Source organism: Bubalus bubalis, chromosome 17, assembly GCF_019923935.1.
Source record: "Bubalus bubalis isolate 160015118507 breed Murrah chromosome 17, NDDB_SH_1, whole genome shotgun sequence".
Taxonomy (NCBI): domain Eukaryota; kingdom Metazoa; phylum Chordata; class Mammalia; order Artiodactyla; family Bovidae; genus Bubalus; species Bubalus bubalis.
Genome location: NC_059173.1, coordinates 22,174,734 through 22,202,105, shown reverse-complemented (window position 1 = coordinate 22,202,105; position 27,372 = coordinate 22,174,734). Strand labels below are relative to the sequence as shown.

Sequence of the window (27,372 nt, the reverse complement as noted above, 5' to 3'; positions counted from 1 at the left end):
TGCTAGTGGTACTTATTGGTCAGGAGAATAAATCTGTCAAAACTCATCAAAATATACATTTAAAGTGGGTGTGCTTTATTGTATCCAAATTGTACTTCAATAATTTTTTATTTTTTAGAAAGCAGCTACAGAAAAAGGGAAGATTACCTTGAAAGTAAAAATAGTTAGACTGACAGTAACTTCTCAACACAATGTAAGCCAGAAGACAATATAAGGATATAATAAAAGTGTTGAAAGAAAATAACTGCCAACTTAGATTTCTGCTACCAAGTAAATAATTCTTACAGAACAAAAATAAGATAAGAGCATTTGAATACCAACAAAAAATATTTATGTGGAGCAAACATTACTAAATAAAATACTAACAAAGGCCAAATAAAAGTTCTCCCAAAGTTTTTCAACTGATTAGATCAGGCCCATCAGATTATCCAGGATCTTATCCTTTACTTAAAGTCAACTGATGATGAAGGTCAAACACATCAACAATATACCTCATAGCAATACCTAGATTAGTGCTTGATTGAACAACCAGGAGCTATAGTCTAGCCAAGTTAATGCATAAAACTGATCATCACAAGTATTAGCTAATACTTTCAGAGAAGCAATTTTCCAAAGCATTGACTAAGCCTTTAAAAGATCAATATCCTGTACCATCACTTCTGCAAATGAACCTAAGAAAATAAGCTAAAAAACAAAGCATTATTTAGATGAGAAAACTATTTAGAAACAACCTAACTGGCCCCATTCAAGAAATTAAGTAAATGATACAATACCTGTCTGAAGAAACAATGAGCAGCTATTGAAAGGCTTACAAAAAGTTTACAATTATATTTGTAAATGCCTGTGATGAAATACTAAGTCAAGAAATGCAGGAGAGAAAATTGTTTTACAGAATGTAATAAACTTGGAGAATAAGAACATCAAGTGGAACTAGGAAAAAATGGTAACTGATTCTTTATGCTTTCTGCTTTTCTGTTTTCTGACAATGACCTTGCATTATTTTTCACACTACATGGAGTGAAATAAAGAAGAATGTTCCATGCAAACCACAGATGTCTGTAAAAGAGAGAGATGTCATTCTGGTAATTAAGAGTGTTTTGTCCTATTACAGACCCCAAGTCTTTTGTATGCAAATAAGGTCAATCAATGACCTACTCTCATCTTTAAGAGAAAAAAAGGGGAGAAGACCAAAAGTGAAAAAAAATGACACTTTCCTCAACCCAGCAGAGATCCCAAATAGAAAGGACCTATTGCGACATAGTTACCTTCCCAAGTCACTGTGAAAGTAACTTTAGTAAATTACCAAGGGAAAAAATACACTTGCACCAGCCTTGCCCTTCCCAATTTAGCTCAATTTCACGGTGCACGACTGCCTTCTCTTTTATTGTCACTAAGGCACCAGAGAAAACAAATAGAATAAAGACTACCATTGTTAGCAGACGTTTTGAAAAAAAAACAAACAAAAAAAATTTTCTTTCTTACAGTTCCAATGGGTTATTTAGTTTCAGTGGCATCTGTTGACAATGAAAAATGTAACCACCATAGCTATAAATCTCCTTTGGTTGTAAATGTTTAATTATAATGTTTCCATTTCAATTTAAGACAAATTCGCTTTCTATCTTAAGAAAGAACTGTTCCCAAGGAAACAGAACAGGGGAAAAAAATCCACAGCCGTGATTGTTACCCAGCCCCTCTGAAACTCCTCTAAAGCGGAAATCCAGTCAGTCCTCCCCAGCAGGTTACCAACAGGTAACCACAGAGGAGATCAAATCAGCACCCCCATTCCATCCTCAGAAAGTTCTCTGGCTCCGCTGGAGTTCACGGAGAAACAGATCACGCTACACTCCCTCCCTGCTGCTGCTGCTGCTGCTAAGTCGCTTCAGTCGTGTCCGACTCTGTGCGACCCCACAGACGGCAGCCCGCCAGGCTCCCCCGTCCCTGGGATTCTCCAGGCAAGAACACTGCCTCCCTGCATCACATAAAGCAAGTTTCCAGCCACAGACGCTCAAAAACGTTTTTCCCATAGACCTGAACGTTACAAACAGCCCGCTCTCCCACCACAGTTGTATCTGATGGATTTCTCTAGAACCGCAAGGGATAATATCCACTGCAGCCTAGATCTCCTGCTAGGGATGGGGTAGAGGAAACCCAGCAGAAGCCCACTCTCTACCTTGGAGAAGAAAAATAATAAAAGTGCCTTTCTCTGAGAAGCATCACCCAGAGAAGCTGCTCCAGAGACTCCTGGTCCTGATCATAATTATAAATGAAAATCTGAATGTAACCTCAGATAAGGAGAAACTGGACAGTCGGACCCATCCCTCGGGCTACTTCTCACAACTAAGAGGGATCTCTCAAAGTCTGAGAGCTGGCGACTGCAGAGCAGGGGCCTGCTTTGACCCCCAGATCATCTTCATTGGCCCACTCACTCAACATGTGTCAAAACTTAACTTAGTGTCTGGAGATTTCATAGAATGGGATGTATGTCTGTGTCCAAAATTCAACCCTGCTTGCAGGAGAGGCTGTGATTTTACGAACGATGATCAAAAGTTGCTACAGAGAAACACCCCTCTCGTGATCTCAGCTCAGGTGGGGTGGAGTTACTTAAGAAACATTTGCTCCTTGTTCCTAATTAGAACTTCTGTCTTTTTAAGGAGATCATTTATTGAGGGCTTACTCTGTCCCTGGCTCTATACAAAAGACTTTAGACAATTATCTCGTATAGTCCCCACAACACACCTCACAGTAAGCATTGTTCTCTTTTCAATGTCACAGATGAGAAACTGAGGAACAGAGAGATCGAGTCACCTGCCTGAGGTCACACGGCTAGGAAAGGACAGGGCCTGCATTTGAACCCAGATCTGACTCCAAAGACTGTCATTTTCAATGGCTGTAGTATTTACTTCCCTGAAGACAAGTCAGGCAAATCCCAAAACCACCCCCAGTTCATAGGTAACATTCAGATTCCCAATTGTAGGCACACTGGCTGCTATGAAATTTGAACAACTATCTGCTATTTCCCTATTTCAGACATCACCAGTTTGATTTTCCCAGAGGCAGTAACAGCACACAGATACCAGATTTCACAGCTATTTTCTCTCCCGAAATACCTTCTAAACCTCCAGTCTTTTCTGCTTTTTGATAAATCATGATCCAGGCCCCTAGCAAAGCTACTGCTTTATTTGCTGTTGCCTTTGAAACAAGTAAAAGTGGAATCCAAGTGGGTTTCTAGGGAGAAAAACAGAACATACCTTGAAATTCTCTTTAAGGATCAATCCAATTTCATTTGCCTAATTGTGTATCTGGGGTTAAGAAAATCAGTTTTAGAGGGGAAAAAAAATCTTCGAAAACACTGCATTTGGATTCAGATCTTTACAGTGGATTTTTTAAATTTAAGTACAGTTGATTTACAGTATTATGTTAGCTTTGGGTGTACAGCAAAGTGATACACACACACACACATATATACACACACATAGTCTTTTTCAGATTCTTTTCCCTTATCAGTTATTACAAAATACTGAGTATGGTTCCATATGCTACACAGTAGGTCCTTGCTGGTTATCTATTTTATATGTAGTAATGTGTGTCTGCTAATCCCAACCTCTTTAGGGTGGATTTCTGTGGAAAGAGGAAACTGTTAAGAGAGCATGTACAAAGGCTAGGCTGGTCTTTCTATTTTACTTTATTTTAATCCCCACAGTGAGTCTATAAGGAAATTCCCACTTCACAGAAGAGGTTCAGAGAGTTTCTCATCTGACTCAATTCACACAGCTGATCAGAAATGGAGGAACCACGATGGAACTCAGTTCTCGGCTTTCAAACCCCAGGCTACACCTGCCTCTAAAAAGCCCCCTTTTCTCTGGATCTGAGAGATTCTTTCCAGATCGCACTGGGGGCTGCTTCTGCCACAGCCAGATGGTGCGTGGTGTGCAGGGGATCTCAAGGCCAGAGCTGGCAGGCATCCTCAGCAGGTGAGACCCGCTCAGGTGAAACATACAAGTGTGATTCTCAAACCAACATTTAGCTTATTGCATTTAGAAAGAAACCCTGTTGAAATCCCCGCCCTTTTATCAGTTCATTATACTTCCTTCTCTCTCTCTTCTGTGTATCACAGTGGTACAAAGGTTTATTTCTAATGGGTGTTTTAAATTTTCTTTCAACCTGGAAATCTTATTTTTTCATAGCAACCATACAGGAATCACTATGTCTATCTTGATACAGAGGTGAATATAATTATATTAAATCTGCAATACCTACAGGTCACTTGCTCTGTGCCAAACTGTTGTAAGTGGTTTAGAAAGATAAAATAATTTAATGTTACAAGAGTCCTACCAGTAGATACGAAATTTTCTCTAAAGTTGAGGAAATCAAGGCACAGGAGTTCAAATAACTTGTTTACAGTCGTATATCTAATAAGTGGTGATATCAAGAAACATTTCCTAAAAGAAGAACATCACCATGTGCTTAACAATAAATGCCAATAGCCAACCCCAGGGTGATACGGCAATTTATAGTAAGAAAGATGTATTTGGTCTCCTTCTCTGTTCCTGACACAGAGCTCCTAAAATCTTTAGAACTCCCTAACTGATGAGAATAATAAAGGTGACTTTTGTTCTGTTAGTGAGGTGACTTTTGGAACTCACTTGGGGGTGGTGAGGATGGTTGATTACCAGGGCAACCAACTTGTGACCAGAGGGTTGGAAATTTTAGTCCAGCCCCCCGACTCTGACCTCCTAGGAAGGGAGAGAAGCTGGAGGATGAATCACTTGCCGATGACCAATGATTTTTAATCATTCACGCCTATGTAATGAAGCTTCCATAAAGACCCAAAAGGACAGGCTTCAGAGATCTTCTGGGTTGGTGGATATTTGGGGAGAGTGGTGTCCTGGAAAGAGCATGAAAGCTCTGCCCCCTTGCCCCATACCTTGCCCCTATGCATTTCTTCCATTTGGCTATTGCTGAGTTATATCTTATAATCAACAAGTAATCTAGGAAGTAAAATGTTTCTCTAAGTTCTGTGAGCAACTACAGCAAATCAATCAAATTCAAGGAGGAGGTCATCAGAACCTTCGATCCACAGCTAGTGACTCAGAAGCATAGGTGACAACCTGGACTTGGAATTGGCATCTAAGTGGGGGGAGAGAGGGCAGCCTTGCGTGATCTCACACTGACTCTAGGTAGACAGAGGCAGAATCCAGTTGAATCATAGGACCCCCAGTTGGTGCGGGAGCACTGCTCAGTGGTGGTGGGAACCACTCCCCACCCCGAACACACACATACATTGGAGTTGGGTTCAGAACTTTTATGCAGTTTGGAGGAGACAATAGGGCATGGAGGGGACTGTGGCAAACCAGAGAGCACAGCCCCCCTGTAAGCTGAATGGCCAAGGCAGCATGGTGGGCAGTTGTGATCTCTCAATATCAGCCTGACTTCATGTTAACAGAACTTCCAACTTCCCCAGAGAAGCCAGAAATGTGTATCTGCAGCCAAATCTCCTCATTTTTTTAATATTGGCCCAAACTGAAGGGAAAAATAAAACATTCAGCAGGCCACACAAAATAGGTTCAAGGTCTACCAATTTGCCACCTGTATTTAGGAGATTCCAACGAATCCCACGCGAAGTACCAATAGTTTATATGTCTATGCAGTTGAGGGGACCTGGTGGGACTCTTGAAAACAAAGACACTGCTTTGCAACTATCTAATCAAAGGGAAGATACAAGGGGCCTTTATTAACTGGAAAATAACAGTGCACCCTAATGAGTCACTAAGCATCAAAGTGCATCGAATTCATCACTGCTGTTTTTATTTTTTGAAAATCATTAAATATCACTTTCTTTCCCTTTATAGCAAGATCCAAGTGACAACCAATCCATCAGTTTATCTGCTGATGTTTAACTACAGCATTTTGCATTCATTATTTCCTACTTAAACCATTCTTTGAAAAAGAGGAATAACTTCATCTTGCCTCTTGACAGCAGAGAAATTAAATATCAAGACTTTAAGATGAGTGTTTCCCCAACCAAACACCAACAGCAGATCCATAAAATTAAGCCAGAAGAGCATCAACCCAAAATAAGACAGACAGGGACAAGTTTCTGAAAAACTCCTCTAATTTCCAAACATTAAGAAATTTCTAAACTCAAGACACAACTTGCTAATTGGTACAACCACTGTGGAGAGTCATTTGGTGACATGAAGAAAGTTGAAGATATTTACACCCAAGGAGACTGCAATCCCATTGCTAGGACAGACCCTGGAGATTGGGCATCCCATTTTTAAAATCTGGTCCCCAGCAAGGAATAAATTTTGAATTACAACTCAGAAAAATCATACACGAAGGACACTAAAGTTACACGAAATAATATTTTTCTTTATTAATTGCTTTGGAGTCTCATATTTTCTATTCTGTGCTAATCTATTCAATTTCTCTTTTTTAAAATATACTTGTCACTACTCATTAACAGTCACAACCCTCAGTTTAAAACCACTATCCCAGAGGACCTGGTGCAAACCATTAAGATTGCATGCATAAGAATGGGCACTAAAATCTATACGAGCAAAAATTTAATTTAGGAAATGTTACACTGAGGAGAAGAGGCAAGTTGTGGGATGATCCTGATAGCATGATGTCATGTACATAGTTTTAAAACATGACAAACACAGTTCTAGGGAACTGTACCTGTCTTGGTCCATCTGGGCTACCCTAACAAAAATGCCACCTACTGGGAGGCTCATAAGCAACAGAAAATTATTTCTCCCAGTTCTGGAGACTGGAAGTCAAAGATCAAGGTACCAGAAATTCCCTGGCTACCCAATGGTTAGGGCTCCATATGGGATCTTCCCAGATCAGGGACCCAAACTGTGTCCCCCACATTGGCAGGTGGACTCTTATGTGTTCAGTTGCTTCGATCATGTCCAACTCTTTGTGACCCTATGGACTGTGTAGCCTGCCAGGTTCCTCCGTCCTTGGGATTCTCCAGGCAAGACTACTGAAGTGGACCGCCATGCTCTCCTCCAGGGGATCTTCCCAACCCAGGGATCAAACCCGAGTCTCCTGCATTGGCAGGTGAGTTCTTTACCACTAGCGCCACTTGGAAGTCCTCTTAACCACTGAACCTCTGGGGAAGTCCTAAGAGTTTTTTTTATAAGGGCACTAATCCCATTATGGAAGCACCATCCTTCCGCTGATAAGGATCTCCCAAAGGCTTCTCCTTCTAATACCATCACCTTGGAGATTAGGATTCCAGCAAATACATTGCAGAAGCAGGGTGTGTGTGGGATGCGGGGGAGACAAACATTTGAACCATAGCAGTATCTACAAAATAAAATTAAGTGAACACTCATAAGAAGGATAAGCATGTAATTCAAAATAGTGGTTAAATCTAAGGAGGAAAGAAGAGGAATACAATAGGGATAGTTTGGTCATTTGTTTTTGCTTGTTTGCCTTTTGTTTTGTTTATTGACTGTACTATGCATCTTGAGAGATCTTAGCTCCCCAATCAGGTATTGAACCCACACGCTGGGCAGTGAAAACACAGAGCCCTAGCCACTGAACTGCCAGGGAAGTCCCTTTGCTTTTGTTTTTTTTAAGCTCTACAGCCAATTTGGGGAAATATCAAAGTGTGACAAAGCTATGCAGTAGATAGGTAGATATTTGTTACAATACTCTATATTTTCAAATAGGTTTGAAATTGTTCTTAGAGAAAGCAAAGTAAAGGAAAACAATTTGTCCACTTAGAGAGCAGAGAGCAGTCAGCTTCCTTGCTCTCTGGACAGTTATGGTCCCTCTCTGTTAAGGGGTGGCAGGAAGTCCAGGAGATGAGGTGTTCCTAACTAGATCACCCTTCCTTATTCATGCAGTAGCACCTACTATGCACTAGGCACGGCTCTGGGCAACAGTGACTCCATGTGAACAGACACACAGTCCTATAGTCCTGAAGCCTATGGATTAAGTGCAATTAGTGTCAGAAGTATAAAAGTGTAGCAGCAAGAACTCCAAATACATTTTGCAGACAGTCCCTGACACGGCAAGGGACCATGACTCCTACCCTTAAGTGTGGGCTGCATTGTAACTTCTTCCAAAGAGGACGGTATAGACAGAAGAGCATGGCGTAGCTTCACAGCAGAGAAACCTAGCAAATACTGGAGGCAACCAGTGACCAAGGTGACCAATATCAACAGTGACGAAGGATGTTGGTCATGGGTACTCTCAGTATGATGTGATGAAACTGAAACTTCACCTCTATAGGCTGCCTCCCAAAACTTATAATCCCAGTCTAACCATGAGGTGGAGAAACCAGGCAAATTGCAATAGGGGGACATCCACAAAATATCTGATCAACACTCCTCCCGACACCGTCAAGGTCAACAAGTACAAGGACCATCTGAGAAACTGTCATGGCTGAGGAGACAAGATGACTGTGATGTGGTGTCCTGGTGGGATCCCAGGATAGAGAAAGGACATTAGGTGAAAACCTTTAAAAATCTGAATTAAGTATGGAGCTTTGTTAATATTGGGTTGGTCAAAAAGTTGGTGCAGACTTTTCTTTAAGATGTTATGGAAAAACACGAACTAATCTTTTGGCCAACTCAATAATAGCATATCGATATTGACTCATTAAATATACCAAATGTAACATACTAATGCCAGGTGTTAATAACAGAGGAAACTGAGTGTGGAGAGGGTGGGGAGTTTCTACAGGAAACTTATTTACTATCAGCTCAATTTTTCTGTAAATTTAAAACTGATCCAAAACATAGAATGTAAAGTAAAAAGTAAAAAGCTAACAAAAATAAAAACAACAAAAAAGAAAAAATAAAGTCTACCAATAAAAAAGGTGGACCATCTGGTAAGACAGAGGAACGTCTTCCTGGGTGGGAGGCTGCACATCCCTCCTGTATGTAGCGTCAAGCGGCCTTAAGTAGTTACGTGCAGATACAGATGACAGAATACGGAGCCACGTTGCACCTGTACCCACGGAAAGCAACAGAGGACACTGGCTATGGGGCTGGATAAAACCAAATCAAACATCCTTTTAAAAGGTTTCTATGCGGAGGGAGGAGGAAGGAGGGTTCAGGATGGGGAACACATGTATACCTGCGGCGGATTCATTTCAATATTTGACAAAACCAATACAATGGTGTAAAGTTTAAAAATAAAATAAAATAAAATAAAAATTTTTAATAAATAAATAAATAAAATAAAAGGTTTCTAGGACTTCCCAGGTGGTCCAGTGGTCCCGATGCCACTCTTCCACTGCCGGGGATATGGCTGCAACCCCTGGTCAGGGAACTACGAGCCCACATGCCTCATGACCAAAACAATAGAGGGAAAAAAAGACACAGAGGTTTCTTCTTATACAGGAAAGGAAAGGAAACCAAGCATACTACCTTTTCTGTAGGTATAAAGGAATTGATGCTTGGTTGAGACAGTGTTAAATGAATACTTTCGAATCACAGAGTATTTTCTCCAGGAAACAATGAGGGGGTCGGGGAAGCACTTAAAGGTTCATTTGACTGCTTTTATCAAAGACCTGCACCAGATCTGAGGAAGGATTCCTGGTTCCAAAGGTCAGTTTGGTCAATGACATCTGTAATGTCATCATAATAAATATGTCAAAATAAGTAAATAAATATATCACAATAAAGACATAAAAAATGATTTAATGGAGCAGCTGGGGTTTCTAACAAATACCAGCCTGAAAAGTCAAACAAAGAGTCATTTCCAAGAGCATGAACTTTGCAGGTTTCCCTCGGTTAATTTCATCAACTGCCTGTCAGAAATTTGGTGCAAAGGCTCTGATCTCAGATCACCATGTGGGCAGACCTTTGGAAAGAAAGCCTCCCATTTCCTCTGACTCAATTTCTGCCTGCATCACGGAACTACAGAAGTCAAATCCCACAGCAGAAATAAACTTTGCACTCAGTAAGAAAGGGCACGTCTAAACCTCAATGATACTTGAGTGTCTGAGAGAAACTCGATTCTCGATCTCTGTTTCACAATGGACCTACCATGTATGAAGCTGGCACTGCAGTAATCAAGGCTGAACTTCCTGCAGCCTCGAACAGCATCGCTTACATTAGGGATTTGCGGAGGCCACCAAAATCCCGCCCAAGTGTTGACCTTTGGCAGAATTTCTCTTCAGCACCTCCCTCTTAGGAGTCTTGGGCTTAGAATGATCTGGCATATATTTGCAGAGTGCCTACTATGTGGCTGGCACTGTTCTAGGATCTTGACATCTGGGTTCATATCCCAGCTCTGCCAGTCCTAGCTCTGTGGCTGTGGACCCTTAAGATCTCTGAGCCTCACTCTTTCCATCTGTAAGTGCGGTTAGTCGTGCTACTTTCTTCAAGGAGATATTTTGATAATTCATGGAGATAATATACAGCATAGAACCTAGCACACAGTAGGAGCTCAGTAAGTGTTGCATTTAATAGAATTTGCTTCCAATACCCCTGAGAATTCCTCCTAAATTGGCACCTCTCCAGGATTATTCAAAGTGGCCCCAGCCAGGTCCATCCTCCACAGATGTTTCATATTCTCAGACAATTCAACCACTATAAAACTTTGCATTAAAGAACATTATGTATCCATTCCTCTGTTGATGGACATCTAGGTTGCTTCCATGTCCTATGTATTGTAAATAATGCTGCAATGAACATTGGGGTGCATGTATCTTTTTGAATTATGGTATTCTCCAGGTATATGCCCAGGAGTGGGATTGCTGGGTACCTATATACAATGGAATATTACTCGGCCATAAAAAGGAATGAAATTGTGCCATTTGCAGAGATTTGGATGGATCTAGAGATGGTCATACAGAGTGAAGTAAGTCAGGAAGAGAAAAACAAATATCATATATTAACAGATATTTGTGGAATCTAGAAAAATAGTATAGATGATCTTGTTTGCAAAGCAGAAGTAGAGAAACAAACAGAACAGACATATGGACTCCAAGAGGAAAAGGAGGGACTGGGATGAATTGGGAGATTGTAAATGATGTATAAATACTATTGCTACTATGTATAAAATAAATAACTAATGAGAATCGGCTGTATAGACCAGGAAACTCTACTCAGTACTCTGTGGTGACCTAAATGGAAAGGAAATCCAAAAAAGAGGGGATGTATGTATACCTATAGCCGATTCACTTTGATGTACAGTAGAAACTAATAGAACATTGTAAAGCAACTATACTCGGACAAAAATTTTTAAAAAAACATTCTTGAAAATGAATACAATACAGTGTTAGTATCATATAAAGAATGGTTTAATAAGCCGCCTTCCCAGACATGTTTACATTTGAATTTCCACTCATCCTTTAAGGGCCCATTCAAATGTCACTTTCTCTGAGAGGCCTTTTTCCTCCATTGAATCCTCTTCTTTGTTCTTCTGCACTTGGGCTCTTGTCCTAAAACTGTGCAGAGCGCCACCTACTGGCCGAGTTTGCAGACCTAGCCTCTGTTTCTCGCACCAGAGTTCCCAGCATCTTGTGGGAGAGAGAGCCCTGCTTCTAAAAGACGGTAAAAAGTCAAGCCAATTGTTTAGACTTGCTGAGACAGGCAATGGGGAGCCACTAGGTCGTGATGAAAGCGGTATTTTAAGATTACTCTGGCAGCTGGTAACAGAATGGATTAGTGGAGAGAGATCACAGTCAGAGAGGCCATGAGACAGCCACAGGGAATTTCTAGGAATGAGCCGGCATACCACCAGGAATACATTTCCTCAGTCAGTGATGCCAGCCTGGTCAGCAGGAAGACTCAGAGGCATAAAGCAGACACATTTTTTTAGCAACCATACCTGAACACCCAACTATAAAAGTTCCTGCTCTAGGACATCCCTAGTGGTCCAGTGGTTAAGACTCTGCACTTCCAATGCAAGGGGTGTGAGTTTGATCCCTGGTCGGGGAACTAGGATCCCACATGCCTTGCAGACTAAAAACATTTTTTTTTATTTAAAAAATGTTTTAATGTTTCCGTTCCAAGCCAGCATACTGAGAATTAGGAAAACTTCTTAGTCATCTAAATATAGCCACTTTGAAACCTATTAACTTATTCCCTACATGGTATCACTACTGAAAATGAATATTTGATTAAGAGAATGAAGAAAAGCCACAGAGAAGGATAAGACTGTTCAAGAATTGGTATCTAAGCTATACCAAGAACTCTCAACACACAAGAAGGAGAGAAAACAGCCCAATTTTTTAAAAATGGGCTACAGATCTGATTAGACACCTCACCAAAGAAGAGATACAAAAGGAAAGCAAGCACATGAAAAGATGTTCCACATCATATCTTCTTAGGGAGTTGCAAATTAAAACAGTGAGAAACCACTACACACCTCTTAGAGTAAAATCCAAAACACTAACAACCAAATACCCACGAGGATACAGAGCAACAGGAGTTCTTATTCATTGCTGGTGGCGATGCAAAATGGTGCAGCCACTTTCAAAGATAGTTTGGCAGTTTCATACAAAACCAGATGTACTCTTACCATAAGATCCAGCAGTCACATTCCTTGGTGTTTACCCAAAGGAGCTGAAAACTTAAGCCCACAAAAAAAATACACACACAGATGTTTATGGAAGCTTTATTCTCAGTTGCCAGAACTTGGAAGCAATCAAGATGTCCTTCAGTAAGTAAATGGATAAATAAACAGTGGTTCATTCAGACAACAGAATATCATTCAGTTCTGAAAAGAAAGGAGCTAGCAAGCCACAGAAAGACATGGAGGAACCTGAAAAGCATATTACTCAGTGAAAGAAGTAAACCTGAAAAGTCTACATTCTGTGCAATTCAACTTTATGACATTCTGGAAAAGGAAAAACTAGAAGGATAAGAGCAAAATCAGTGGTTATCAGGGTTTGGGGGGAGGAAGGGAGGGATGAATAGGTAGAGCACAAAGGAGTTTTCTGGTAATGAAACTATTCTGTGTGATACTAGAATGATGGATATTTGTCATTGTTCATTTATCCAAATCCAGAGAATGTACAATACACAGTGCGGGCTGTCTCTTCAGTCGTGTCCTACTCTTTGTGATGCTATGGACTGTAGCCTGCCAGGCTCCTCTGTCCATGGGATTCTCCAGGCAAGAGTACTGGAGTGGGTTGCCGTGCCGTCCTCCACGGGATCTTCCCAACCCAGGGACTGAACCCACGTCTCTTAAGTCTCCTGCATTGGCAGGCGGGTTCTTTACCACTAGTGCCATCTGGGAAGTCCCCTTACAATGTGAAGAGTGAACCCTAACGTATATTGCGGACCTTAGTTAATAAGAATGCATGTTTATCATGCTAAGTGAAGTGAGACAGAGAAAGAAAAATGTCATATGACATAGCATATATATGGCATCTAAAATATGCCAGGGATGAACTTATTCACAAAACATAAACAGATTCACAGACATAGAAAACAGACCAAAGGGGAAACGTGGGCAGAGAGGGATAAACTAGGAGTTTGAGATTAACACATACAAACTAATATCCATAAAATAGAAAAGCAATAAGGATTTACTGTATAGCAGGGTGAACTATATTCAATATCATGTAATAACCTATAATAGTAAACAATCTTAATGTATATACACATACACATATATGAATCACTTTGCTATGCATCTGACACTAATACAATATTGCAATTCAACTATACTTCAATTAAAAAAAAAAAAAACAAACCCTCTATGGCTTAAGAGAAAGTGAAGTTGCTTAGTCAGGTCCGACTCTTTGTGACCCCATGGACTGTAGCCTACCAGGCTCCTCCGTCCATGGGATTTTCCAGGCAAGAGTACTGGAGTGGGTTGCCATATCCTTCTCCAGGAGATCTTTCCGACCAAGGGACTGAACTCGGGTATGGCTTAAGAGAACCAAGGTTTAATTACCACTCGTGCTACCTGTCTTTGACATGCCAGCAGGGGGCACTTCTGCTTGCTATCACTGACAAAGACTCTCCCTAACTAAACCTGAGTCAGCATCTCTGAGCCTCCCTTCTCTGGACCATGGACTTATCCTTGCCCCACCCATGTAGCCTAGTTATAGCAAGAATCCTAAGTCAGTTTAGAAATATCCCACCCCATCCTTGATTCTGATCACCCTCCATCTCCAATCAAATTCCTCATGCCCACGCTAGACATTTGATCTCTCTGGTCTGCCCTCAGCAAGAACCTGGTTTGGTCAGTCTCGTAAGAATCCCTTACTCTCAATGTCTCCTAGCAGTTTGCCATCTACCGACCCCACGCCCACTGTTTCTTGGCTGTAAATCCCCAGCTGTCTTTACTGCGTTGGGAACAGAGCCCAATTCCACCCTGGGGTCTCTCTTCCCTTGCTGAAAAGGTTTCTGAATAAAGTCTTTCTCCAACCAGTCTCTTTCTTTAACCAGAAGAAAGTCGGTTCTGGTTCTCTCTGACACCTCTCAGAAGCCAGGCTGATGGGTGGGCTTTGACAAAGCCTTTTAAGTGTTCTGCTCACCCCTACACAATCCCTCCTCCCAGTGGGAGCACTTGACTTGAAAGAAAATGGTGACTAGATTCGACAACACAAAACCCAACAACATTGCTGCTAAAGTCATAACATAATAACTAAAATTAAAAAACTCAAGACAACAAGTGGGGAAAAACATGTGCAGTTAAACATGAGAAAAATTGTTAAATTTCACCAGAAACAGTCAATGCAAATTAAGCCTACAAGAAGACAGCCATATTTCAACTATCAAATTCTCTTTTTAAGGCAATGCCCAACATTGGCAAAAGAATTGAGAGCTGGGCGTACTTACATAGATCAGGCAGGAAAATTTCACAAAAGCTTCAAAAACTTGAAACACTGTTATGTCTTTTGAACCTACCCATTCACTTCTAGCTTTCTCTCCCAAAGACTTACCTATAGGAATATACAACTTCGTGTTTTAAAAAAATGAATGTTTAAAAGGGGGAAAAATAAAACAAAAATGGCCAGCAGCAATGCTTTAAAGAGGAAAGAAATGAAACTTGGTAAATGAATAGAATACACTTCTATAATATCAATAGAATACCATTCCGCTTTTAGATATTACATTAAAAATTACAGGTTCTGGGACTCCCCTAGCGGTCCAGTGGCTAACACTCCATGCTCCCAATGCAGGGGACCTGGGTTCAATCTCTGGCCAGGGAGCTAGATTCCACATGCTGCAACTAAGAGCTCACATGCCTCAACTAAAGGCCGAAAGTCTAGCATGCCACGACTAACAGTGCAGCCAAACGAATAAATAAAAATATTTTTTGAAAATTATAGTCCATTGAAAGGCCCTATTAATCTTGAAATTGTTAGGAAAAAATGTTTATATATGCATATTTGTATTGGCTGGGGGGTGGGCGCGAGAACCCACCACTTTTAGCAGTTTTTCAAGTGAGAGTGAAAGTAGCTCAGTCATGTCCGACTCTTTGCGACCCCAGGGACTATACAGTCCATGGAATTCTTCGTGCCAGAATAGTGAAGTGGGTAGCCTTTCCATCCTCCAGGGAATCTTCCCAACTCAGGGGTCAAACCCAGGTCTCCCACACTGCAGGCAGGTTCTTTACCAGCTGAAGGGAAGCTCAGGAATACTGGAGTGCGTAGCACATCCCTTCTCCAGCAGATCTTCCCAACCCAGGAATCGAAAGGGGGTCTCCTGCGTTGCATGTGGATTCTTTACCAACCGAGCTACCAGGGGTTGATAATTATTTTTATGGTTAAATATCTAATGACATGAAAAGATGTTGCCATATATTTATTCTACAATATCACAGAAAACAACAGCTTTCAAAGGTAAAGAAATTCTAAAAGTGACAAAAGTCACATATTTTTGCACACTCATATACCCATAAACCCATGAGTATATACAAGTAGACTCATCAAAATATTAACAGTGGTTACCTGTGAATCACACACTGATTCAGAGATGACTTTTATCTTCTCTGTTTTAATAAGTAACCAAACATCTATTACTTTGAAGTAAGAAGCTTTCTATTACACTTAGGCTGAAACTGGCCAGCAGCATAAATGAACCGAGTTTCCCACTGGTTAGCAAAAGAGGTGAAATATTTTTAGAACATTTTTTTTCCTTTTCTTATAGTCATCTGATCCCTTTTAGGGGGAGAGAAGGGGTTCTCCATTTCCTATAGGTGAATTCTGTTGTCACTTTCTAGAAAGAATTAAAAACAACATGATGCATTTCTATACATCAAATCTTGGTTTTGAACTATTTTGACAGCTGGTACTTAGAGGTCTCCAGGTGTGCAGTGACAAACACTACTATAAATCCAAGAATTTTGTATTCTAAGTTCCATTATTTTCCAATCCTAAAATTGTTTTAAAAAACAAGGTACCTCTATCTTTTGATGGTGCTTAAATTCATTAATATTTCATTTATTCCTGGAGCCCTGGCAACACATTAAAATCATCTGTGGAGAGACTTCCCTGATGATCAGTGGTTAAAAATCCACCTTGCAATGCAGGGGACGTGGGTTCAATCCCAAGTCCTGGAACTAAGATCCCACATGCAGTGGGGCAACTAAGCCCCCAAGCCACAGCTACTGAGCCCACACACCACAACTAGAGAATCCCTGCACCACAACAAAAGATCCCACATGACCCAACTAAGACCCGATGCAGCCAAACAAATTAATAAATGTTTTTAAATAAAAAGAAAGAATCACCTGGGCAGGTTTTTCTCTTTTTGTTTTAATAGTAATGCCTGTGACCCAGTTAGGGCTAAGGTTTAAGGAACATGTGTTTTTAGAGACTCCAAGGCTATTCAGATACACATCCAGGACTGACATGTCTTGATTGATTCATTCACCAAGTAGTCGTTAAGCCCCCTGTATTTGTTTCCTAGGGCTGCTTCAACAAATTACCACAAATGTAAGGGCCTAAAGCAACGGAGAGGGCAGTGGCACCCCACTCCAGTACTCCTGCCTGGGAAGTCCCATGGACAGAGGAGCCTGGTGGGCCACAGTTCATGGGGTCGCAAAGAGTCGGACACAACTGAGCGACTTCACTTTCACTTTTCACTTTCATGCACTGGAGAAGGAAATGGCAACCCACGCTGGTGTTCTTGCCTGGAGGATCCCAGGAACGGGGGAGCCTGGTGGGCTGCCGTCTATGGGGTCACACAGAGTGGGACACGACTGTAGCGACTTAGCAGCAGCAGCAGCAAAGCAACGGAACTATCACAGTTCTGTAAGATAGAACTCCAAAACCAAGCTGTCATCAGGGTCTCTGGGGGAGGACCCATGCATTGCTTTCTCCAGCCCCTGGTGGCCCTAGGCTTCCTTTACTTGAGGCCGCATCCCTCTCACGTCTGCCTCCATCTTCACATGGGCTTTTCCTCTGTGTGTCGATCTTAGAAGGACACATCGTTGGATTGAAGGCCTGCCCAGATACTCCAAGATGATGACCTCATCTCAAGATTCCTTAATTACCTCTGTAAAGACCCTTTTTCCAAATAAGGTCAAGTTCACAAGTTCCGGGCATTCAGATGTAGAAACATCTATTGAGGGACCACCCTTCAATGCACTATGGTGTATATTTCCACATTGTAGATGGCTTGCTAGTGCTGTGGGTGCTGCTTTCTACTGAGTTTTCAGTCCATTTGGGACAAGAGAGCTGAAGGAGTGTGCACAGCATGGGTACGTCCCCAGGCCTTATGACGCGCGCAGTGTCGTGGACAAGAGTGGGGACCCAAAGTGCGAACTGCATTGGCTACTCACTGGTTCTGAGACCTAGGGAAATCATTTAAACTATATCTCAATTTAATAGTTTTTAGCCTCCCAAGGCTCTAATAGTTCTGATTTTTAAACATGTGTGTTTCCTCAAAGACTTACAGTGGTGCTGGGCACCTAATGAGAATGACATAGTTTTCAAGAACTTTTTCAAATGAATAAAGAACAGACAACAAAACTACACAAAATTATCCTCAGAGACACTTAAAATGTTCCATGTGTTCTATTGTTTATGTTTCAGTAAAATATTTTACGGAAGCAAAGTAACCAACATGAACTAAATCTGGTGGGAAAATCTACTCAGAAACAGAGACAACTGTGACCATCACTGTACTCTTTCTCCCTCCTCCCCCTCCCCTTCTTCCTCCTCCTCTTCATTCTTCCTCTTCCTCTCCTTCCTGTTCCCCCCTCCCCTCTTTCTCTCTTTCTCCTCCTCCTCCTCCTTCTTCTCCAACTTGAATAACAGACTGCAAGGAGATCCAACCAGTCCATTCTGAAGGAGATCAGCCCTGGGATTTCTTTGGAAGGAATGATGCTAAAGCTGAAACTCCAGTACTTTGGCCACCTCATGCGAAGAGTTGACTCATTGGAAAAGACTCTGATGCTGGGAGGGATTGGGGGCAGGAGGAGAAGGGGACGACAGAGGATGAGATGGCTGGATGGCATCACTGACTTGATGGACGTGAGTCTGAGTGAACTCTGGGAGTTGGTGATGGACAGGGAGGCCTGGCGTGCTGCGATTCATGGGGTCGCAAAGAGTCGGACACGACTGAGCGACTGAACTGAACTGAACTGAACTGAAGCACAATAAAAGATTTAGCCCGGCTCATGTTCCATGGAGCCATAAAATGACACATGACATTTATGTGATTAGAGATGACTTTTCCTCTTACTGCTGTTTGTTCCTTAAGGTTTCCACTGTTCAGTTTCACAACAAGCAATGAAAGCAATGAGTTAGTTGAGTTAGTAAAAAGGATAATCCTTTCTTCTGCTCAACTGGTTATAATCATTTCTGGATTAGAGCAGGTCAAGAAAAACTCCTGAAATATTGGATCCAGATGTTCAAACATGGTAACACTTCATGGTAAACATTTACCTTTGAGGTCGATTTCTCTTTCAACTGGGTTATAGTCATGTGAGGTGTGTCTATTTCTTTCAAGAAATCTATTTTAGGGTTTTGCTTTTCTTTCCTACGGAGACTCCTGTTTCCATGGTGCACTCCCAAGAACTTGTCTCTGTCCCAACTTTCAGAGGAGATGAGTTCTGCAACGTGGTTTCTGACCATACAAAAAGTGGCAGCCTATTTTCTCCAATGTTTGGGTCCCCACAGTCTGATGGAAACCATTGAAGGAACAATCTCACCTCAACCTAGCTGGTTGCACATTGTCTCCATTTGAGTCCACTTCATCCAGCTTTCCTTTCCCTTGGGTTTGCTTCATCTGTTCTGAACACTTTCAAATGTGCTTATTTTTCTAACCTCTTTTCTCCTCTTTGGGCAATGCAACTGTTTACCTTGTGGTTTTCATCTTTATTACTCACATTTCCTCACAATGAGTGTTCATTAAAATATTTTAAATGAAGACCCTTACTGCCTTCCTCATCAAGCCCATCGAATCTTCCCATATGACACATTTTTAATTCTTATCACAGAACTTCAGGCAGTGTGTGCATTATATTCTGTTAAAAACCCTATTCCGCCCAAGGTTGTCACAATTCAGAGATTGCAGCTCTCAGTGGGATGTTTCATTTGGGGATATATTCATAGACTCACTTTGCCAGCCCGGCAAACATGGTCCATGAGCGTGTATTTCACACCTCATTTGATCTCACAATTCAACAAAAAAAAAAAAAGCATAAAAAGAAGCAATTATTTATTTAGATTATGGAATGGATTCTAGAAGGATATTAAATAAGCATAAATTGTCATGCCAAAGCAACAGTCCTTGTCCTTCTAACATCCCCGGGGAGGTCAAAAACAGAAAGTGAAGAAAGAGAAGATGAGGATGCCAGAATGCCTGATAATTATGTAACTCTGGTTATGTAAGGGTTTTTTTTCTCTTGTAACTTTATAAATCTCTTCTAAAGAGAATGCAGAATTGATTCTCTCAAAACCAAAAGTGATAACCACAGCCTGTGCTTGTCCTTCAATTTAAAACATCAGCTCTTGATCAGTCCAATGTTTCAACCAAATCAATTCCATGTGCATAAACCGTGGAGAAGGCCATTTGAGACCCACACAGTAATTTCTGAGGGTGCACGTCCAGGCAGCCCACTGGGGCTGCTCCAGCACAGCAGGAGGGTCCACTTCTTGTTTCTACCCTCCTGTTTCACCCCAAGAACCCTCTCTCATACTCGAAGTCCAAGTTGTTTGGGTGGGCCCAGCCATCCCCTACTTTTACAGCTGGCTGCAGAGATTGGTTCAGGGTGAGTATGAGATCCACGTTACTCCAAGCAGAGCCAGTGATGAGCAGCCCCAAGACTTGCTGGACACCATGGGACAGAGCATGTTCTCCCTGAAGAGACCAAGCCAGCAGGATGGATGTTGGGAGCTGCTGATGGTCAACTTGCCACCAGGAGGGAGAGCCTGCTGGAGATGATAGCAACCCAGAGGAAAGACAGGAGACAGGTTGTTAGGGATACTGCATCCAGACACTCTTGGTTCCGGTCCCTGCCTTGAACTTTTCCAGGTGTTCCTAGGAGCCCTTTTTGCTTGGACTTCATTCGTGCAGTAGCTAAGGGCATCAGTCAAAGTCCACTTGATAAACACCTCAAAAATAAACAGGAAGCCATCCAGTGGAGTCAAAGCAGAACTCAAACCACAATCCTTGACAGGTCCCACTTTTAAAGAGTGTGCCAAACACTGCTAGTTGACCACGCTTCTTCCCTGATAGCAAAGACCTTCTCCCAGTACAAAGCCTGAAAATAACAGCAAATATTCACTTTCCCAGACTGTGCTAATTCTTGAGCAAAGGCATGGAACCCACTGCTTACTGATGATATCTAAAAGGAAGACTTGAAGGGAAAGTCGTCTTTCCAGTTGGAAAGGTCTTCTCTCCCGGCAAAAAAAAAAAAAAAAAAAGGTACCTGAGGAGAAGCCCCCCTCCCTTCCAGTCTTTGTATACAACTGGATAAGTCTGTGATGTCTGGAACTGCTGCAGCCATCTTGCAGCCACGAGAAAACCAGCTGGAGGATGACAGCCAACAAACTGGGCACGATAGAGTGGAAAGGCAGAGCACACACCCGGGGGCACAACTGTGCTGCCAGAGTAACCAACCACGGAAACACCCACTTCCAAATTTCTCATCACATGAGATCACAAAATCCTACCGTAGCAGCCATTTTAGGTGGCAATTCTAGCACTTGCACCTGAGCCCAAACATGTAAATCCTAAGCTCTCTTCATGTATCAACGCCAGATTCGGGGGCGTTCAGATAGCAAGTAGAGATTTCCAGGGAAATCACGGGTCAATTGAGGTCTCAGACTGAAGTTCTGTCAAGGGATATAAAGGACAATATCCAGAATGTTGATTTGGGAGTGAGAGGTACCCAGATCCCCTGATCAATACCCCTAATAGAAGGCTTTTTGGTCACTCAACCTGAGTTTCTCTTTCCTTTTGAAAGAAATCTTCAAAAGCAGTCAGAACAGAGTTCTAGCTGAGGTTGGCTGAGGTCGCCCAAGATGAGACAGCACTCAGCCTAGAGACCCATTGGAAAAGGCAAATTCCACCCAATCTCTCCATTTCTCATGCTCCCACCACTAACCCCCTCATTTATTCACCAAGTGCTCCTTCAGTGCCCAATATCATGGACCTCATAGCATTTAAAAACAAGAAAAGAGAGACTTCTCTGGCACTCCTGCCTCCCAGGTGAGCTCAGCACCATAAAACCCAAGGGTGGTATCCGAGCTGGAGAAGATCCACCAACGATGTGAAGTTGACCTAACTTCACATTCTGAGCCCATATGCCAATACCCAGGTGTGATATCTGCAAAACAACCACCTTTAAGCACTAAGAGACAATTACTAGAGAGCTTAGAGCCACCCTACATTTGCTCATTAAAAAAGTACTTTTCCCCCTTGCCTCTTAAATCATTTCTATTTTACCCATTTCATTCTTCAGTTCTTCGCTGCCAACAATAACAATAATAAAATTTAAAAATAATGGTTATCAAACCCTGCACCATGACAAATGTGAGTGCAGGTAATGTTTGAGATTGCCAACCTAATCAGGTCATTGATGTAGAAAGAGCATAAAGGATAAAGCCTTCAGCCAGCATCACATCCCATAATGGAGCCATTCAGAAGCTGCAGGACGGAGCTGCGCTGATGAGCTCAAAAGAACACATTGCCCATTAAATGCAGAGGCATTGCTTTATTTATACACACATTATTTTGCTATCAGCGTCTGCAGCCATCCCCAACAAACAGCTGCCGAGGTACCTTGAGGATCCCAGTGCTTACCTGCTCTGTGTGTCCGGGTGATGGCCCACGCATGTGAGGGTGGCTGTGGTCTGAACGCTGTCGTTATCTATTTCTTCCTGGACTGCCCACTGGTCCTCGCTGCTGACTCTCACTGCAGTTATTTTCACACCGGCTGCTGCCTTAATTCTGTCAGGTAGAAAAATATATATATATATGACCATCTTAATTCAAAACAGAGAGTAAAAACAGGGAGCTAGAACCGATCTCCCCTTTCCTCTGGGAGATGCAAGAAAGAGTGCCAGTAAATGGCTTTCCTTCAAAAACTAAGTGTCTTGTTATCTTTACAAGTGCCCCGAAGAAGGAGCTCCAGCGTTCTGCCACGTGTGTTAATTTTCTGTTTGATCGGTGTGTTAGGAACCAGATCACTTTCTTCTCTGGGGGCCCTGTAGGATGGAAACAAAACAGACGTGTGTGCCAGGCATGGATAGGATCTGGGGGCCGGTTCTTCCCTGGGGGTGGATGAGGAAGGGTTCTCATGAAGGAGAAGGGTCTGAGAGGCTGCAGGGGCTGTGCCAGCTGCAGAGGCTCTGTGGGTAAGAATGCCAGAGTCTCACTGGGCATTTCTCACCCACCACTGTCAAGGGCACCTCCTCATGTGCTCCAGGACTTTCTGCAGACCCTACAGCCCAGCACGTTCACTCGTAGGCATATGAGCAACAGAAATGCAGGCGTTTGTTTCCCCAAAAGACCTGCACGAAGAAGTTCACGGCAGCGCTGTCATATGAAACCCAGTAGGGGAATGGCCTGCGTTGTCCATCAAAAGCAGAACTAATAAAATCTACAGTCACCCAATGGAATAAGACAGAAATACCAAGAATAAACAGTGTAGTACCACACAAAACTGGATGCTGAGTTAGTTTCAGATGTACAGCAAAGTGAATCAGTTATACATATATCCCCCCTTTTATTAGATTATTTTCCAATATATGTCATTACAGAGTACTGAGTACAGTTCCCTGTGCCATACTGTAGTCCTTATTAGTTATCTATTTTATATACAGTAGTGAGTATGTGCTAGGGTTTCTTAGGTGGCGCTAGTGGTAAAGAACCTGCCTGCCAATGCAGGGGACGTAAGAGACACGGGTTTGATCCCTGGGTCAGGAAAACTCACTCCAGTATTCTGGCCTGGAGAATCCCATGGGCAGAGGGGTCTGGAGGACTACAGTTCATAGGGTCGCAAGGAGTCAGACACAACTGAAGTGACTTAGCACACATGTGTATGTCTTCCAATTTACCTCCCCGACCTTTTACTCCCTTGTAACCATAAGTTTATTTTTGACATCTGTATTTCTGTTTTGTAGATACATCCATTTGTAGCCTTTTTTTTAGATTCCACAAACCAACTATACCCCAATCAAAAGTAAAAATAAAATAGTGGAGAGAACAATTTAGGAATAAATCTGTGCATACTAACTGACATCTCCAAACAGATATCAATTTAATATTTATTAAAACAAATTTAAATCAATTTTTTAAAAACTACATGGATGAACCTCTTATATTTGGAGGTTGAGTGGCAGATGCCAGGTGTCAAAAAGCACACACTGTATAATCCCATTTATAGAAATTTTGAAACAGTTAAACTCATCTGTGAGGCTGAAGTTAGCATCTGTTACCCTTTGGAGCAAACAGCTGGACGGGCTCCCCGGGGGGCTTCTGGAGCACCTACAATGTTTGTCTCTTCTTTGGGTGCTGACTGCACCCAAATATACACCCTGCAATACAGGTTGTAAGAATGCACCCAGCTGTGCTCACACATATGTAGTTTTCTGTTTGTTCCATGTGGACTCTTACGTACACTCATAATCATTCATTTGGTAAAGAATCTGCCTGCAATGCAGAAGACCCGGGTTCAATCCCTGGGTCAGCAAGATCCCCTGGAGAAGAGAATGACAACCCCACTCCAGTATTCCTGCCTGGAGAATTCCATGGACAGAGGAGCCTGGAGAGCTACAGTTCATGGGGTCGCAAAGAGTTGGACACAACTGAGTGACTCACACTTTCACTTTCAATCATTCAGTGTGAAGTTCCAAACAAAGCAAGCAGACTTCATGTTGGTAACAGGAATGCAAGTCAAGGCTATGGAGAACTTTCACCCTTGGACGTGACTTCTCCACTGTCCAAGCTCAATGGGAGTTCCCAAGATGAGTTAGACCGTTGCCACCCTGGACACACCTAGGCGCTTTTCCCCCAATCCTCCACCACCCCTCGAGGTGTCCAGGACACAGTGTAACCTGAGACTTTGACCTTGTCTATGATGGGGAAGAGCCTCAGAGTCCAGATGAGCATTCCTCCCTGTTGGTCCAATGACAGGTGACAATCCAGCAGCTATGGACAAGCAAGAAAGACACCTGGACTGCAGGCCAGACTCCACCCAGCAGAGACAAGAGAGGGCAGAGACCCATAGCCTCCCCATCTCATTCTTCTAGGTCTCTCCAACCCACAGCATCTGCCACCTTGTAGGGCAGAAGAAAACTTGCCTGGTGAGCACATCTAAGTGTTTGTGTCTTATATTTAAGCCATCCACTTTAATGGTTTGGTTGTCCACACAGTGGATGTGTAGTAAAGATGAACTTTGCCCAAAGATGAGTCTTTACCCTCAACTCTTAGGAGGTGACCTCTAAGCCCTTGTGGTGTTCTACCTGATTAGAGTATCTTTGTTTACCTGGGAGCCCTGGGTCATATGGTATCAACTTGAACCTCTGGAGGGATTAGAGACTAAGGTCAACCAACTAGGCATTCAACCATGTCTGCATGACCAAGCTCTGCACATCAAAGCCTCAGTGAGTGTCTCTAGTTGTGGTTGTGGGTAAGTCAAATCTCTCTGTCTGCTTGGGAAGGCATGCAATGAGAACTCTGAGATCATCAATGCCATGAAACAATTTTCTACCACAGATTATCCACCTAGTCCTCTAATATTGAGGAGACTGTCTTGAGATCCAGTTGCTATATATGAAGCACCAGGAAATACAAAGATGGACAAAGCTTAGTCCAGACCAGTGAGTATTCAATGGTTTGGGTACAGACCAGGGAACGGCTCATCTACCACCTGACCCATCATACTGTAGAAAAAGACTTACTAACAAATGCCAAAATATCTTAGGCACCTTCCATATGCCGAGCTGTCTGATACCTTTCATCATTCATGCATGTAATTCCTATACCACGTGTGAGGGTAGGACTTACTCTCCCATTCAAGGGAACTTGAGCTGTCACGAGACAGGCAAATTTATGTGGGTGTGGGCAGCAAAGAGGAATGTCATATTCTGCCTTAGCCCTAGAAGATAAAGAAGATTAATGTTTGGACAACAAAAGATGCATTCATTCTAGTTACTGGAAACTCACCAGCCAAAATATTTAGAAAAGCACACTTACTAATGTTAGAGTTAACCAAACAACTCACAACAAGGAAAGTGCTCACGAGGAAACTGAACCAATGATCATTCAAAAGCATGAATGGCTGCAACTTTGAAGTCAAAATGATCTGTGGACAATACTGTCCTCCTGTTTAAACTGTCCTCCTCTCCAAATACCAATGGAGGCACAATACTAGGAGCTGCATGCACCCTGACACTGCTCAGAAATTTTGTTGAATTGTAATAACTAGGATTTCCTGAGGCCACACCCATGGGTCAGACCCTTTTCCAGGAGCTTTACCTAAACTGTCTTGTGCTTCACCTGTCTGAACGTTTCATCTCCTAGGAGCACTCTGAATGGGGATTGTTACTTCAGGTTCACAAATGAAAATCTGTGACACCGAAAGACTACAGAAAAGGATTGACATCGAAAGCCGATTCCACCATGGAAGCAGGATCCAGTCTGCCCCTCTGGCAGCTATACCTGAGACACAAGAGCCAGTGTTCACTCCAGGCAATCCAGGTTGGGTCCTAGCCCCGCTGTTCACTTTGTCTGCCATGCTGAGGCTCCTCCTCTCTCAAGAGAGGAAGAAGTAAGGATAGGTGTTGTGGGTTGAATAGGGTCCCTCAAACATTCAGGTCCACCCAGAACCTCAAAATGTGACCTGATCTGAAAATAGCATCTTCACTGATATAATTAGTTAAAGGATCTCAAGAAGACACCCTCCTGGATTTAAGATGGGCCTGAACCAATGAGTGGTGTCTTTATAAGAGAACAAAAAGGAGAAGACAGAGATACAGGAAAGAAGGCAATCTGAAGACAAGGGGAGAGATTGGAGTGATCTGTCCACAAGCCAACAAAACCAAGAATGGTGGGCAACCCACCAGAAGCCAGGAGAGAGGCAGGGAATGGATTCTCCTTAAGAGCCTCCAGAGGGAACCAACACCCCTGACACCTTGATTGCGGACCTCCAGCCTCCTAAGCTGTGAGATGGCATACATGTGTTGTTTCAAGCCCCCCAGCTTGTTGGGGCAGCCCTAGGAAATGAATACAGTGACCATGTCATAACACTGATACACAGGCAGAGAGATAATACAATATAAATTGCTGGCATAGAGGAAGTGCTACATACACGGATATATTACGTTATATTACTTTCTGTGAGTAAAGGAGGAAATTAAGAAACTCAGTTGCCTGGGTAAACAGACGCTGACACATTAATAAAACAAACTTACAAAATAAAGAGCAGTATATTCTTTTTAATTTTTTTATTTTATATTGGAATATAGTTGGTTAACAGTGCTGTGTTAATTTCAGGCATATAGCAAAGAGATTCACTTATACATATACATGTATGTATGCCTTTTCCAATTATTTTCCAATTTAGGTTGTTACATAATATGGAGCAGAGCTCCCTGTGCTATACAGTAGGTCCTTGCTGGATATCCATTTTAAATACAGCAATGTGTATATGTTAATCCCAAACTCCCTAATTTTCCTTTCCCCTGACTCTTCCCCAAGAGAAATATATTCTAATTATCTTTGCTTTGGATGGTTGTGAAATACCAGGCATTGCTGCCTGCCTAGGAAAGCTGGATGCTCCCAGAGACGAAGGTCAGGGAGACGATGGAGTTAGTGATGATGGCAACAAACCAGTTTTAAGAGTTTGGATAAATCACTGAACATCTGTGAGGTGGTTTTCTCATCTACAAAATGTGTATGATAAGAATATCTACCTATAATGTTGTTATTATGAAGGTTAAGTGAATCACTGAATATAAAGTGCTCAGAAAAACACCTGGGA

At 42.3% G+C, this 27,372-nt stretch overlaps 1 protein-coding gene across 1 annotated transcript in view; it reads right to left on the bottom strand.

Annotated features, from left to right (window-relative positions):
• The window catches only part of TMEM132B (transmembrane protein 132B), a 382,194-nt gene that overhangs the window by 149,866 nt on the left and 204,956 nt on the right, over positions 1-27,372 (bottom strand). Inside the window, exon 3 of the mRNA XM_006051109.4 lies at positions 22,191-22,337. Coding sequence (XP_006051171.3) covers positions 22,191-22,337 — 147 coding nt within the window. The remainder of the gene's footprint in view (positions 1-22,190; positions 22,338-27,372) is intronic.